The sequence below is a fragment of the Mytilus trossulus genome, chromosome 9, assembly GCF_036588685.1.
Source record: "Mytilus trossulus isolate FHL-02 chromosome 9, PNRI_Mtr1.1.1.hap1, whole genome shotgun sequence".
NCBI classification, from domain to species: domain Eukaryota; kingdom Metazoa; phylum Mollusca; class Bivalvia; order Mytilida; family Mytilidae; genus Mytilus; species Mytilus trossulus.
Genome location: NC_086381.1, coordinates 55,685,430 through 55,701,837, shown reverse-complemented (window position 1 = coordinate 55,701,837; position 16,408 = coordinate 55,685,430). Strand labels below are relative to the sequence as shown.

Below are 16,408 nucleotides of genomic sequence, written 5' to 3'. Positions count from 1 at the left end.
TTATTGTTCATCTTTTTACTTGTACAATTATAAAAAATAACCAAAAGTGAATAATGCAAGACTAATTAACCTACTCTATATATATTTTTTTGTGTGTAAAACTGGTGTTTTGATAAACCAAATTAAATATGTGTAAGCAGACATTTTCAATCTTAAACTAGACTAATGCCTTGTACATAAAGTCATGTTGTAATTGATAGTTACATTTTTTAAGGCCATGGGAAATTAATTTCTTATTTTTCAGATTTTATCTTGAAAAAAAGGGGAGGTAATAAACTTTTCCAAATAGATGTATCTTATATACCATAACTCAATTTCTAAAGTATTTTCCCATGAGCAATTATTTCTTTGAATGAAAATTCAAATCTGACATGTATGACAAAATTTATTGCTGTTCTAAAAAAAAAGAGTGCTTTTGACATCTAAAGAGTATGAATTTGAAAACCAGGAAATTAATTTGGTGTGGCCTTAGTCATGAATTTATGTGTACCTTTTTAGTGCTGTTATATATTGTCCCCCAAAGTTCAGTGTTTTAATGCTTTAAAAGTTTATTCTGTGTATTTTATAGTGAGAAAGAAAGTAAATAAGAATTATATTGTAATTTTTACATGAATAAAGTTGATAGAATTAGTTCGTCTGTGATTATTGCCTGGCAATGAATGGACCTCAACAGGTTAAAAATTCAGTGGACAGGAACAAAATGCTAACTTCTAACTTGATTGAAAACTGTGTAATGGTGTAAACTTAATATTTTTAACACGCAGAAAAAAGTGGGAAACTGATAAATAGAGGAGAGTTCAAAATTAAGACCCTTTTGACTTTGTAGGATAGGGAACAAAACTAGAAGCTCTAAAGAGCCTGTGTCGCTCACTTTGGTCTTTGGGTCAAAGTTGTGAAATATTCTTTGTACATTTCCATAATGGCAGGTACAAAACTTCAACAATATGTACAATCGTCTGTAAAGTCTGTGGGATCTTGGTTGAAAAATGTTGAACTGTTTTGTACACTTTGTTCTTATGTTGTACTGTTGCACCACAGTCTCAGGTTAGGGGAGGATTGGGTACCTGCTTACATATTTAACCTCTACACATTCTGTATGTGCATGTTCAAAGTCAGGACCCTGTAATTCATTGAATATCTTTGTTGCTGTTAATCAAATTTATTTTTCTTTTAATGTACATGCATATATCATTCTTTTCCTTATTCCTGTCGGATTTGTTTAACAGTTTGTCATTTTTGGGTCCTTTATGGCTTGTTATATATGTTGTAAGGTTTCTCATTGTCAAAGGTGACCAATAGTTACTTATTTCTAAGCCATTTGGTCTGGTGGAGATTTGTCTCATTGGCAATCATCCCACATCCAACTTTTATAAGTTCTGAAATCTTGAAAATTCAGAAAAAAATCATCAAACAATTCCACAAAAGCAGGATCACTTCAACAAATGTTTATTCCTCCCCTGAAGTTTCAGAAATCTGGTTTGAAAATTTCGAGGAGTCGATTACACAAATTATGTATTGGTACCATCAATCTGACTCAAAATATACATGTTATAAAAAAGAAGATGTGGTATGATTGCCAATGAGACAACTATCCACAAAAGACCAAAATGACACAAACATTAACAACTATAGGTCACCGTACGGCCTTCAACAATGAGCAAAGCCCATACCGCATAGTCAGCTATAAAAGGCCCCGATAAGACAATGTAAAACAATTCAAACGAGAAAACTAACTTATGTTACTTTCTATAAATTGACAAAAAATCTTCAAGCAAGATATGTACTTTTATACATTTTAATATTCATCAATGGTACAGCAATAAAGTATTCATTCTGAAACTGTCTTTGACATATACTTTTTGCTGGTTCATGATCATATACATCTAACCAGACAAATTTTGTCCTTCAAATTGACTAATGAACCTGTTGGTTTGAGATTCTAGATCAGCATTTACGCTATTAGTCGATTATATCCAGCCAATTGCAAGAAACTCAATTTCATGACTTTTAATATCCGCCCAAGCAGTTATGTTGTGTTTAAGTTGTAAATCTGATGGTTATGTCCCAGTGGCTTGTAATCTTCTGTGATCTATCTTCTCAAGCTGCACAAGACTGATAAACATTAAGAATAATAAAATTTATAAATTGTGAGTTTTGTACAAAAAGGGAGATAAACCGTTCTTTGCTTCAATAAGCCATGATGTGTAAATTGATAATTTATTTTTGTTATATTGTTTGGAGTAATTGCTCTTTTAGACATGCAGCTAGATAAAATATTGTGGAAAAATAATTTGTCATGGTGTACAAATATTTTGTTGATTTCAACAGTAAAGCCTAAAGTAGGTATAATAAATTTTCTATATACAGACTTTAGCATGTAAAATTTTGAATACATTCAAGAATTTTTTTTAAATGAAATGACTATTTTCCCTCAACCCACAAAGGTAAATGAATCCTCTGTAACAAAACATTTATGTGCTTACATGTATGCTAACTGGTCTAAGCAAACTTATCACTGGAACATGTTGAAAGGACAAAGCCTTGCCTATAGGTCATTTGCAAACAATTTTAATTATCAAAATTTTAAAGGATACGGTTTGAGTTGTTCTGCAAAGTTTTTCATGTCTTCAGCAATAGCATCTTGTCCAGCCGTCGCCAGTACACTGAGTTCTACCAAGTAGGATGGCACTATTGATTCCAAATTGTCTGTTGTGTGCCCTTGTTGCAGCATCTAGCAAGCATAAATACAAATCTTTGATGAAATAAATTGTTTTGTAGTCATATTCAACTGGTGAGAAAAATATAAAAAAATCTAGAAATTTTGAACAACACACTTTAAAGGAATAATTCATTTGATGTAAAGCATTTTGACAAAAATCTAATCTTGATCATTGAGAAGCTTGATTTCTCTTTACTAGTAGTACATGCATGTGGTTTAATAATACAGGGAATTTTAGAGTTAACTCCTTAAGTGTTCTGCACCTTAATAAGTCTTTGTATCACTTCTGTTTTTAAAATCCTACCTTAAATATTTTAGAGACAGTCACTTTCATTCTGCCTTTATGGAAGTAAAAACCTTTTACAACAAATTCATGGTCCAATCTACAAAATAAACAGGCATAGATTGACAAAATAAAACATATGAAGCAACCTGAAGTTTCTGTGAAATGTGATTGGACTGATAAACATACTACATTATATACTGTGTTTTCCTAAGTATTTTCAAATAGCACAATGAAATTTGAAAAAGTGAATCTACATACCTATAACATCACTTTTAAAAGTCCTGTATATTTTAATTTATTTCCAAATTAAGTCTTAATTCATTGATAAGGATCGTTGCAATCAAATATGGGTAGTTACATGTAGACAAGATTTCGCAATGTCAGGAATAAAAGTTTCTACAAAAGCAAAATATTAGTGTTAATTTTTTTGTCTGCACCTTACTACGAAAGCATTATATTGGAATTAAATAATATAATTAAAAGGTAACTTTTAGTTTTTTGGACACAACCTTTCACTTTGACTCAAAAATTGTTAACTTTTTATACATTGTAACTTGGATGGTGAGTTGTGTCATTGCCACTCATACCACATCTTCTAATTCAAATCGCAAAACAATGGGCTGGGCTCATTTTGTGAGAGAATTGTCTGAGCTAACATGTTAATAATAACTCTCCAAATGAGTCCAAATGACACAGAAATTAACATTTATGGGTCACTGTACAACCTTCAACAATGAGAAAAGCCTATACCGCATGGTCAGCCATAAATGACAAATGTAAAACTATTCGAACAGAATTATTACAAACCTAAAACCAACTTCATGAAGAAACTGTAAAACATTATCTGAGGTAGCTACATCAACACAGTTCCTGATTAGTGTGTGTCGACTTTTATCTCCCATCTCAGAATGACCAAGGTATCGTAGTTGCCTGAAAAAAAAAGATTACACATTTAACTAAGTAAACATTTACAGTACCATCTTTACTGCACCTTATACACATCTCAACAATTTATATTACTTTATTGGTGCTTGAGGTTAAAAAAATTTAAATCACAACCGTAATACAAACGTTGAAAGCCTATATAAGCAAAAAGGTTAAAAAATAGTGTAGCAAAATTTATACAAGGAATAAGACCCATAGATGCATGGAGGAAATATTCAGATACATTCCTTTATTCAAAATCATTTCCTTATTGCATATGAGCAAGTTTAAACGAAACAATAAGATATATAATTTCATGCCAATTCTGAATACGCTGAATCAACAAAAAACAAACTATAAAGGTAAAAAAACTAAAAAATACTGTCAGGATTTATACAAAATGTAAGTTTTTATTACATTTCATGCAATTAGGTCAAAACTTGAAATAACTGCAACTATTTATCTATTTTCATATATAATCATTAGAGAATAAACAAGTGAAACTGCGAGCTACTGCTCACTGATGATACCCCACTGCAAGTGGATAATATTAATAGTGTAAAAATATGCAAGTGTTCGGTAAACAGGAAGTTGAAAAACTGAAAACGCATCACACGGTATAGCTGACTTATATAAATCCTGAAACCAAATTTCAGAAATCCTTGTATTGTAGTTCCTGAGAAAAATGCGATGAAAAATATTCATGGGACGGACGGACTGACTGATGGAAGGACAGACAGAGGTAAAACAGTATACCCCCCTTTTTTAAAGCTGGGGTATAAAAATTCAGTATACATGTCTTCTTCTTTTTCTTTAAAGCAAGGAACCGATTTCAATAACTGAATGCATTCAGTCCTGCAAAACCTTTGGACATGTACATGTTAAGTATAAGAAAATTTTCATTATTTTTTTTCCTTTTGTGACTTTAATTGGTGAAAATAGTTGAAGTTACATAAACATGCATATGTGCCAGCCTTATGAATTCTTTTCAAAATATTAATTATTTTTGGCAAATCTAGAGCAACTGCTCCTACAAATGAAACCATAATATTTGCAATTTTTTTCAGTACATTTCTAAATTAAATCTACATTGATTCAATTTCTCAACACAATGAGTACTGGACATTTACTTACCAGTTTTCTGGTTGAACCAGGGAATGTCTGACACTATACTGTAATGGCTGAGGAATACTGGCATTCTCTGATATATTAATAAATAAAACAGAAAAGATTAAATGCAAAACAAGACCTAAATGTAATGATTACAGTTTCAGTGGATTCATTATTATTCGTTGTATACCAATTTTTCGTGGATTTCGTGGGTACAAATAAATGAATACACAGTAATTGATATAAGAAGATTGGGTATGAGTGCCAATGAGACAACTATCCATCCAAATCACAGCATTTCTTTTCACCGATTTCGTAGTATAGTATTAGGTGTACAATAGTTAGTTAAACACACAGATGGTCTTATCCTAAAATTTACTTTATCTGTTTTTCATTCTTTTCTTTGTTCATTAATTAGGCTGTCAGTTTTCTCGTTTGAATTGTTTAACATTTGTAATTTTGAGGCCTTAAAAAGCTGACTATGGGGTATGGGCTTTACTCATTGTTGAAGGTAGTACAACTACCTAAAGTAAATTTCTTTGTCTTTTAGTCTCATTTTCAATTTAATGGCATCTTCTTTTTTTTTTATATTATATTAAAATGTTTAAAAAAAAAATTTAGCATATTTTTTATTTAATGTTATTATAAACATGCAAATTGTCAAGTGCATGTAATAGATAACTATGATATTAAATTACTTCCTCATTTAGTACTGTTGTTTAGCTAATATTCAATTAAGAATTAAATGTTTTTTGGTAAATTTCTTAGGATGTAAAAGTGTTGACCTAGGTACATTTTTTATGAGCCACAGAAGCACTTCATTCTATAAATGTGCACAGTCAACACTTCAACAACCCTATACAATTATTTTAAGAAGCATTCAATATTTATAATTAAATTCTTTTGCTAGAAAATTCTAGAATCATGAAAACAAGACTTTCTTTATTTATATGTCATGTATGTGCATGTTATTGTGAAAGCTCCTGTCTTCATAAATGTTACATTTTTGATTTTCATTTTAAAATTAAGGTTTATTTCAGAATGACTCCAAATTGCTGTTAGTCAATTAACGTTACATATATTGAAACATACATGTAATGTAATTATTCAACATTTACCCTCATTTTCCTGAATACTTACTGATGGCATACACCATTTCATGATCTACAAATTTTTCTTCAGGAGAATCAGCATGATCACAAAGACCTTTCAGTCTACACAGTAAGACTTCTAACGAACTGTCTAAAATGCTTCCTTGTAGAAGGTATTCGTTGGTTGGTGCTGCCTTTAATGCTTGAGCTAATTGTGGATCCATCATATTTTTCAACAATTATTCATTTCTGGAAAAAAAACCAATTTAACCTCTATGATGTTTATCCTTCAGTTCAGAAAAATACTTTTCAATTTGCGTACTTCTATGGCGTACGTCATCTAATAAATCAATTCATTGAAGTTACAATCATGACCAAGTAGAAAAATGTCAGAATATTCATCCCCTTTCAATATAAAGCCTGCCTCTTATCATGCTTATGATTTATCATTCAATTTCAGAGCACAGGTACAAAATGTACAGTACTTCACATAGAGTCCAAATTATTTTGACATCTTGAAAGGCTATTATACTTTTTTCTTTAACACCTTACATCGATGCCGGAAGGGGTCAAAGCAAAAATTAAAAATATCCATCCAAGACGTCATAATTATTTGGATTTCTTCACATGGTGCATGGTTCCCTCATTTATTGATCTCTTTTTTCGACTTGTAAATGTCTTTTTATTTTTTTATTATTTATTTTCTTTTACTTAATGTCTTTTTACTCTTATCCATACTAGTCATATTTACAGCGATGGTTTTTATATATTTTTTTTATATTTATATATTTTGCCCTTTTATTCTTATTTCCCTACTGTTATAGCTTTGAGCGACATTGCGCTCTCTCATCAGTATTAGAATCAAACCTCTTGTGACCTTGTGATATTAAATTATTACAGTTACCCTTAAGACGTGCGATTACAGGCAATAGTACCAAAATACATTGTTCAGTTTCTGAAAATAAAAACAAAACTGAAACCGGAACATGTACTCACCATATAAAAACAAAATCGAGTTCGGTTTCAACGACAAACTGTTACGGAATCAAAGGTTATTTTAAATAAGTGTGAGGAGTACGCCGGATTTTTTAGTTAGCTACTCTGAAATTGAGAGTATTCTCTGGACATAATTATTTTCTTTAATCAGTATGTATACATGTTTTAAATAATTGTTTAAGTTCTGCAGCCCTGATATCACCTCCTTATTATTCTCTATTCATTATTGTTTTGTCCCCTTTTCTGCACTCTGTAAACCCCATCCACACCCTCATAAATATGTTAGATTGTTTCCTTTCGTAATGCATTTAGAATGCCTTCGCAAGGATTTGTAGTCTCATAAATATTGCACAGGCACTTGCCCCAGAAAAAAAAATATTAAGGTAAATATATTAGGGGTTGGGGAGGGGGGGGGGGGGGGGTCATATATGATTTTTTTCCCTTTTTTCTGAACCGGACAAGTGCCTGTGAAATATTGACATCATGTATTGTCAAGTTAGAATGCAGCCGTTTCTGTCTCATACAAATCTTGTCTTTTGCATCATACTGAAATGAGCAAAGAATGAGCGACTGAAATTTAAATTTAGAAAGTTGAAGAATAATTATAATATTGACGTTAGTATTGTCAAGTTAAAATGAAGCCGTTTCTGTCTCATAAAAATCTTGCCTTTTGCATCAGTAGAGGAAATAAATTAATAAATATTGAAATGAGCAAAGAATGAGCGACTGAAATTTAAAAAGTTAAAGAATAATTATCGAATTATGTTTAGATCTAAAACACACTATCAATTAACTATCGTACTCGTAAGTGCATTGCGCCATACACTAAATTTTAAAATTCCCGCTGTTTTAACGATCACATGAATAATAATCTTTCAAGCTGATAAACCACACGAGAATGAATATGTCAAATTAAAAAGGTATTTTTTTAGATTTCATTCGATATTTCTTATATTATTACTTTTTTCTTCTTTAATTCTGGCGTTTTGTTTGTTTTCCCTATGTATACAATTGCTATAACATAAACATGATAAATAAGTGAAATTTGTCAAAGTATATAAATTTCTACTTTCGTTCTGGTGCAAGGTATTTGTCTTGGTTTTATAAGCAACCCTTATAATGTGGTCTTCTACTTGGTCTTTTTACAACAGGCAGTAAAACATTTTCTCTGGATATAAGTACGGACATACCACCCCCCCCCCCTTTTCCTCCCCTCGTATACATGTTTCATCAATATCGGTCGTGCATATATCCTTTTTATGTTTAATTCACATACGAATCAGTTGAAGTTCAACTACTAAAGGAATTTGCGCATTTGTATCATTCCATAAACTAAAGATATAAAATAAGGAATTTCACATACATGCCCAAACGAATGCTTTTTTATGTCTCACTTAGGGGCATTAGGTTTTTCCATTTGTGCGTCCGTTCGTTTATCCGTCCGTCCGTGCGTCTGTCTGTCCGTCCGTTCGTTTGTCCGTCTGTCCCGCTTCATGTTTAAGTAAGTTTGGTTAAAGTTTTTGTCGAGATAGTTTTTGATGAAGGTTAACTCCAAATTAGAGTTTTGGCCCAAATATTAAGGTCCACTGAACATAAAAAATGATTGTGCGAGTGAGGCACCGGTAAACTATGAACAACACCTTGTTTTGCTATATTCTTATGTTGGTACCTCTATAAGAAGAATCCGACAAAACTACACCTTGAAGCAGGGCTCTGTCATCGAAACACAATGTGCTACAACTTGTATCCTACAAGGAAATCATAGCCATACTAGCTTTTCAAAGTTCGATCGTTAACCTTTATGAGGGGCCCACATAGCTAAACAATATCATAAACAGTATCTATATATAGTTTATAGGGCCTTTTGGGCCATATAGCTCTTCAACTGTTTAGGTTATTATACAGTCTTGACTTTCAAATATTCGGCTTTGAATGTGAATGTGAATCCAGGAAAGTACCTCGGTCCTGGGACTACTTTAACACATGTGTTATAAAAGTAGTCTCAGCTCGGTCTCATGAAATTTATAATGTGTTTTCATATTTTATAGAAATTGAAGTAAGATTTGTTTTAATAAAAAAATCTATTTCTGAACAAGAAACTTTGTATTTCTATACAATTATAGCTTTCTACTTATTTGGTTTTAACTTTCCTGTACTTCTGATTGTGTGGACGGGGTTAAGAGACTGGAGAATGAATGTAGGTGTCATGGTGTAAATCTCTCTGATTTGTTTCATAACTTTTTAATATTGTTTTATGTTGTTACAATCATTCTCAATTTTAATCGTAATCTGCTTGAACATGTTGAAGTTTCATAAGTAAAATAAAACTTAAAAAGTCAATTTCATTTTGAGATAGAGGGTTAGATTTAATAAATACTTTTGAATAGACCAAAATTTGTCAAATGTATTAATTAGTGTCATTCTATATTCGAGCAATTCGACATTTGATATAAAAATAGAGAAAAAGAAAATATAGTCAGCGAGGATTACCGAACTTTACAATACGGATGACCCTGTGTTGCTACATTTAAGTACTTTCCAGCAGACTGTGCCCTTTTTATAGTTTTATGGACTCCCTTATGTGATTTTGTTTTATGTAATTATATTAATTTATTTAAGATTCGACAATAGAACATTGAAGGTACAATCTATGCATTTCTTATTCATTCAAATCTACCGTTAGTTCTCTCGTGTTGTAAAATCACAATATGTCAGACTCCGAAAAATTAAGGGAAAATTGACAAAACATTAATGTGTACTTTGATTTTCTTATGTTGCCATGGCTCTGTCAGTTTATTTTCGACTTATGACTTATGAGTATTAATGTCCCTTTGATATGTTTCGCCTCTTATTTGTAGTAATGGGGCTACGCTAACTTTGGTTGTTGTGGTAATTGATGGTAATGGCACACGTAATGTTGTTATAGGCTGATGATGACGATGTTGTTGTTGTAAACAACTACTGTTATAATTATTATTCATTATTTATATTTATTTGCAGCTTTGTGTGCAATGGCGACATCCTCTCAAAGCTGTGGTGTTTGTGACCAACGTCACATCAACAAACCATCTACAATCTGGTGTACAGAATGTGATGAAGGGCTATGCACAGAATGCCAGGAACATCACAGTTTGTCCAAAGGAACCAGAAACCATAAAGTGATATCAATCGTTAAATACAAGCAATTACCAGCTGATGTACTCAAGATTAGTCAAAGCTGTAGCAAACACAATCAAAAGTTTCAAATTTATTGCCAAAGGCATAATTGTCCTTGTTGCAGCAAGTGTATTGTAGAAAGCCATAACAAATGCCATGACATCGTTAATTTAGATGACGTCATTCTTGATTCAAAAACATCGAATGCTTTGTCTGAGATAGAAGAAACATTAGTTGAAGTAGCAGAAAACATTAAGAAAATTCGTGAGCACCAACAGGACAATCTTTCAATTTTGAAAGAGAAGAGAAAGGAAATTGAAGAAGAAATCGAGAAGACCAGAATAAAAATCAACAACCGTCTTGACAAGTTGCAAAAAGATTTGATAAAAGAACTGAATGCGTACAAAGATAAAGAAAAATCGAAAATTGGTCAGTTACTATCATCATTGGAACAGAAGGAAAAGGAAGTTGCCGATTGTCAGCGAAACATTCGAAACATCAAACAACACGGAACTCACCTTCAGATGTTTCTTTCAATGAAGCCTATAAAAGAGGACGTCTCTAGCAAAGAAAAGTTCCTGCACTCATTATTCCAAGGTGAGGATTTGAACCAGTATTCTCTAGAGTATAAAATAAACGGTGCTATTCAGAATATCATGTCAAATGTAATTAGTTTTGGAGAAGTATATATTGAAGCTAAACCTTGCGATCTTGTCCTGAGCAGAAAGAATACTAAACAAGCCCAGATAATGGTACCAACCGTTCAAGCAAGATCCATTGAAGATATACAGCTGCGTATAAACAAGACAATAAACACACAAGGACAACGCGTTTACGGATGTTGCATACTGCTGGATGGTAGATTGGTATTTACTTTCCGCGATGAAAGCACAGTAAAAGTCTTCAACATGGAGGGATCAAAAGATTTTGAGATGGAGATACCGTGTGGAGTATTTCATATAGTTAACATCGGCGATACCAATACATTGGTTGTTACATCCGGGGAATCAGAGAAGCAATGTCTTACCATTATTGACCTGGAGAGTAAACAAATTAAGAAAACAATTTCACTGGCTTCTCAGATCTATGGCTTAGTATTGAAGGACAATCAGTTGATTTATTCCGCCGTCAACAAAGGCATACGAATGATAAATCTGTACGACGAGTCTTCGAGTGACATAGTCCAAGAGGAGATGGCCACTGAAGGTTACCTAGCAACATTCAAAGACAACATTTATAATACAAACAGACTAGCACACACTGTTACATGTTATAACCTTCAAGGTGGAATACAATGGACCTTTCAAAATGAAAGCGTTCTGGATAATCCACTAGGGGTCGCTGTAGATAATGATGGTTATGTGTATGTGGTGGGGTTTTGGAAGAACAATCTTGTAGTTATTTCCCCTGACGGACAACAACACAGAGAAGTGTTGACGGAAAGTGATGGTCTTTATAATCCCGTCTCTCTTCATTATTGCGGTTTAAAGAAACAGTTACTAGTAGCGAACTGGAATGACCAGGCTCACTTGTTTGATTTTATTTGAACAATGTATATTAGGAAATTTCTCTCTTTTAGATCAGTGCGGAATGTTTCAATATCAATTTAATTTTGTTTATTCAAATATATTAAAGATGACTTAAGTATGCGTACACTTAAGTCCTGGCGAGGTTGTGGTTAATAGATGGATCACTCTTAGCGAAGCCGAACCGTCCTTCAGTAATGGTTACACATATATGTTGAAATTAATGATTATGATTATTTGAACATATTTGCTAAAGACACTTCATTCGTTACAGAATGCAAGGAATTCTTAGCATTTTGCAGGAACCATGAATCACAATTATTCCAAGATTCAAAATTTTTGACACTGAAAAGATAAAATTGTGTCTATGTATGTGTAGGAAATATATATACATTTATGTGCATAACTATATACAATTAAGGTAATAACCTAGTTTCTTTTCATTTAATGCATTCATGGTATAAAATTGAAATGATAGATTGAAACTTGCTCCTTTATGAGTAATATAGTGTCGTAAACCGTCCTTCATTGAATTTCTTGCATGCTAAGGTGTATTTCTATTTGTATAAATATGATGAGTTACTAATCCTTTTTCAACTAATTTGTATAGTTCGTTCCTATGCTTTACTGTTACACCACGGTCTCAGGAAAGGAGAATCCCGCTAACATGTTACCCGCCATATTCTGTATGTATGTGCCTGTCCCATTCCAGGAGCCTGTTATTCAGTGGTTGTTGTTTGTTGAAGTATTACATATTTGTTTTTCGTTCATTTTTTGTACATAAATTAGGCCGTTAGTTGGCAATACAATCTTTTCAAAAGTGGGGCATCTGTTTGTTTGTGGGATGTTTAACTTTGCAGCCACTTCCAATTAGAACAGGGATGTTAAACCTCATGTCTTGCGAAGAGAGAGTGCCACTCTTTTTGTATATTAAGGATCCTAACAACAACGCAGCTGTCCGAAAGTGCCATCATATGAATTGATTTAATTGACAATTAAGTTGATTCACAAATAACTGTTTTATATCTAGTGTTTAGTGCTTAACGGGAGATAACTGCACCATGATTAAAATTCATTCGACCAAACATTTATTTATAGTATTTATACTTCCCTATCAACGAACTTCAGTTCAATTTAGGTTTCGGGCATTTCTTTTAAATGTTAGCCTTTTTCACGGTAAGTACAACTCTTAAATAAGAAATAATAATTGTTTCTATATGATCCTATATTCGATTTTTTTTGGTTTTTTTTATTGTGTATAAGAAGAGACATATACATGATTTACCTCCTATATATGGCAGGTCATCCAATATAGCACACAAAGGGTATACGACCCTTAGACAAATGTTCGACCCAGAAAGAAAACAAAACCTACATACGCAACATCTCACTGACGGTTTACATGATATTTTAGTATAAAATCGTCCAATTTGACCCAATCTACGTACCTCTTAAACAAATATGTTCTGCGGATCGTCAGGATATAAAGCTCTTTTTAATAAGCATAGTGAGGATATACATTGTACGAAATTGAAAATGACAAATTTTATTAACATATTTAATAATAAGAATTTAATGTTACCTCATAAAGTGCAAAAATTCCCAAAATTGGCGACTAAATGTAACATGTAAATAAAAGGGGAATGGGATGATGGCTCTTTGTATACCAAGATATGCACAAATGTGCCGCTGTAATGGGTTTCTTTTTATGTTCACTATGCACTTCATTGGTTAAAAACACAGGCCAGTGATTTTCTTCTTTCTTCTTTTGATAAGGTACATGTTATATTCTATAGATGCACAAAATGTATATGTGATAATTGCGAAATATATGAATGGGTTATGATTTGCAGCCTATATTTTATGGATCATGATTTTAACATGAGTTGTATAGATACATGAGGTTTTTGGAAAATCCCAGCCGAACGTCAACATTGGGATCCCTGATGGAGATTTTGCGTTCTGTATTTATCAGTGTTATTTTAGGTGGTGGTTGCCATTATCTGTTTCATGTCATATAAAGTATTTATTGAAAAAGTTTTGACATAAATCCGGCTGTTTTTTTCTTTAGTTCTATTAGAAAATAAGACGATGTGGTTTGATTGTCAATGAGATGCTATGAATCAGAGACCAAAACAACATGGATGTAGTTTTATTTGAGGATACCAAATGGAAATTTAAACTTTTTAGTCGATAATAAACTGATAATGTCATGGCAAACAAAATGAGTGAACAAGACCAAAAGATAATACACATTTTACAAAACACAACACAGAGAACTATTAACAGTGCACCACAAACCATTATAAAAAGCTGGAGTTGATCAAACGTGCCCCAGAAGGGTATGCAGAGACTATTCCACATGTGACACCTGTCATGTTGTTCATGCAAGTAAACATTAGGTAATAAGACTAATTATGTAGGTCCCATTCTGGAAAATGAAGGACGGGATCATGGTAAAGGAATTGATTAAATTGATACATCAAAACAATCAATAATTTACAGGATGGCATCATCTACTGGTAAGCTATGTGGTCCATGTGAAGCAAGATATAACACTACGACTGCTGTTAGCTGGTGTATGGACTGTGATGATGGACTATGTTCCGAGTGCATAGAGGACCACAGAGTCAACAAAGCAAGTAAGAAACACCATACCATACCAGTAAGTCAGTACATAGAAATAGAATCGGTTTCTTCACTAATCAAGCAGGAATGTGAAGAACATGATCAGAGACTAACTTTTTATTGCCTTGATCATTGCGTCACAGCTTGTGCCCTATGTGTACCAGAAAAACATAAACAGTGCACCAGTCTAAAAACTATCGAAGAACTTGCCCGTAATGCTAAAACGTCGACAGAACTGTTCGAGATTGAAAAGGGAATAAAGGAGCTAGATAATGTTTTTGATAAACTTGAAAATAACCGACAACAAAACAATGATACAATTAAAGACCAACGGAAAACAATTTCAACGGAAATTAAATTTTTGAGAAAACAGATAAACAAGCACCTAGATAATATAGAATATGATTTGTTAACGGAGTTAGAATCTAAAAGTGACCTGAATTTATCCGAAATAAACATGTTTCTAGCAAAACTAAAGGATAAAGGAAAAGAAATAAAGAGTCTTGGAAAAACAATCTTTCTAATGAAAGAAACCTTATCCGATGTTCAAGTCTTTCTAGCAACAAATAGTATCATTGCAAAATTGCGAGAAGAACAAGAATGGGTGTCAATGCATTGCAACCAAGACTCAGCTAAGGAATCTGTTCTCGATTTATATATTAATCCACAACTGAAGAATTTGCTTTCAGATTTAAAACATTTTGGGGCGATTCAGGTTGTCCGAAATCCGTGTCAAGTTAAAGTAGGAAACTGTGAGGAGCAAAGAGCGCAACTAATTGTCCCGACAATTGCAGGGAGAAGGAGAAATATCGAAAAGACAAAACTGGAACTGGTACGCACGATCTTGTTTAAAGGCGGGTTTCGAATTAAAGATTGTGTTCTTGTCAATGATGGAAGAATGATTTTTGCAAATTCTAATAAGAATAAGGTATTAGTGTATACTCATGATGAACAGTTATCGAAAACAATAAGTGTCGGTAAGTATCCTTTTGGATTGGCCGTGATAAGCACCGAATCTGTGGCTGTAACATGCTTTACTGATAAATCCATAAACATTATAAATATCGATGAAGGTGTGGTGAAAAAGAACATAAATGTCGGGAAACCTTGTTCTGGTTTATCTTACCAAAATGGCAAACTGTATGTCCTCGCAACACTCACAGGTATAATGGAGTTTGATGTAGCTGGAAGTCTCATCAGAACAATAGGGATAGATGTTCCAGATGGTGAATGTTACTTATCTGTTCATGAAGATAAGTTTTGTTACTCAAGTTATGATGGATCCATAGCATGCTTTGATAGTAATGGTAGAGAAATCTGGAGATCAGACGTTGCAGATTCTGGTGTAGCAGTTGATAATTACGGAAATTATTTCGCTTCAGATTACGAAAAATGCACTTTGCAAATGATATCAGCTGACGGTAAAAGAACAAAACAAATTTTAGATTTCCCTGCGGGGAATCATATAGAAGGTGTCGCCTTCGACAAGAAAAGCAGTTTATTACTTGTAATATGTGGTTATCGGTCTGCAAGACTTTATCGAGTAATTTAAGTATTGTGTAAAAACTTTTCGAAATACTAAGTATACGGGGAATAGATTACATGAGCTGTATTTGACAAAAAAACTTTCGAAATTTAGGTTCCTAAATGCTCTTCAACTTCGTCCTTTTTTTACCCTTTTAAGATTTTTGTTCGAGCGTCACTAATCAGTCTTTTAAAATGAAACTTGTGTCTGTGTACATAATTTTAATTCTGGTTTCTATGATATGTGTATTGTAGATTTCCTTCTATGTCATACCTTCAGTTGATAAAAAAGGGGAAAATGGTATAAAATTACTTTTCAAAATTGTAGATTAAATATGAGCGGGTTCTAAGATAAAAACGTGTACCCACTTAGTGTTTCTTTAAGATTCTGACAGAAGCGATACTTTATATTGATTATTTCACCCTATAAAGAAGTCAAGGTGAGATG

At 32.8% G+C, this 16,408-nt stretch overlaps 3 protein-coding genes across 4 annotated transcripts; 2 read left to right on the top strand and 1 right to left on the bottom strand.

The window, feature by feature from the left end:
- Positions 1-1,779: 1,779 nt before the first annotated feature.
- On the bottom strand, positions 1,780-7,125 carry LOC134684014 (mediator of RNA polymerase II transcription subunit 18-like). 2 transcript variants are annotated; one of them, XM_063543310.1, is made up of 7 exons: positions 7,035-7,125; positions 6,180-6,379; positions 5,064-5,130; positions 3,813-3,935; positions 3,024-3,102; positions 2,595-2,731; positions 1,780-2,112 (listed from the first exon to the last, which is right to left on the bottom strand). In XM_063543310.1, the coding sequence occupies exons 2-7, from the start codon at positions 6,355-6,357 to the stop codon at positions 2,058-2,060; spliced, it is 639 nt and encodes a 212-aa protein (XP_063399380.1). In that variant the 5' UTR covers positions 6,358-6,379; positions 7,035-7,125; the 3' UTR covers positions 1,780-2,057. The 2 variants fall into 2 exon arrangements, with proteins under 2 accessions (XP_063399380.1, XP_063399379.1); XM_063543309.1 differs by having other exon boundaries at positions 6,998-7,093.
- Positions 7,126-8,012: 887 nt separating this feature from the next.
- Positions 8,013-11,829, top strand: LOC134684771 (uncharacterized). The gene is made up of 2 exons (XM_063544077.1): positions 8,013-8,046; positions 10,127-11,829. Exon 2 carries the CDS (start codon positions 10,138-10,140, stop codon positions 11,827-11,829), a length of 1,692 nt encoding a protein of 563 aa, XP_063400147.1. The 5' UTR covers positions 8,013-8,046; positions 10,127-10,137.
- A 2,485-nt stretch (positions 11,830-14,314) lies between these two features.
- On the top strand, positions 14,315-15,988 carry LOC134684770 (uncharacterized). The gene has a single exon (XM_063544076.1). The coding sequence runs from the start codon at positions 14,315-14,317 to the stop codon at positions 15,986-15,988; it is 1,674 nt and encodes a 557-aa protein (XP_063400146.1).
- Positions 15,989-16,408: the final 420 nt, after the last annotated feature.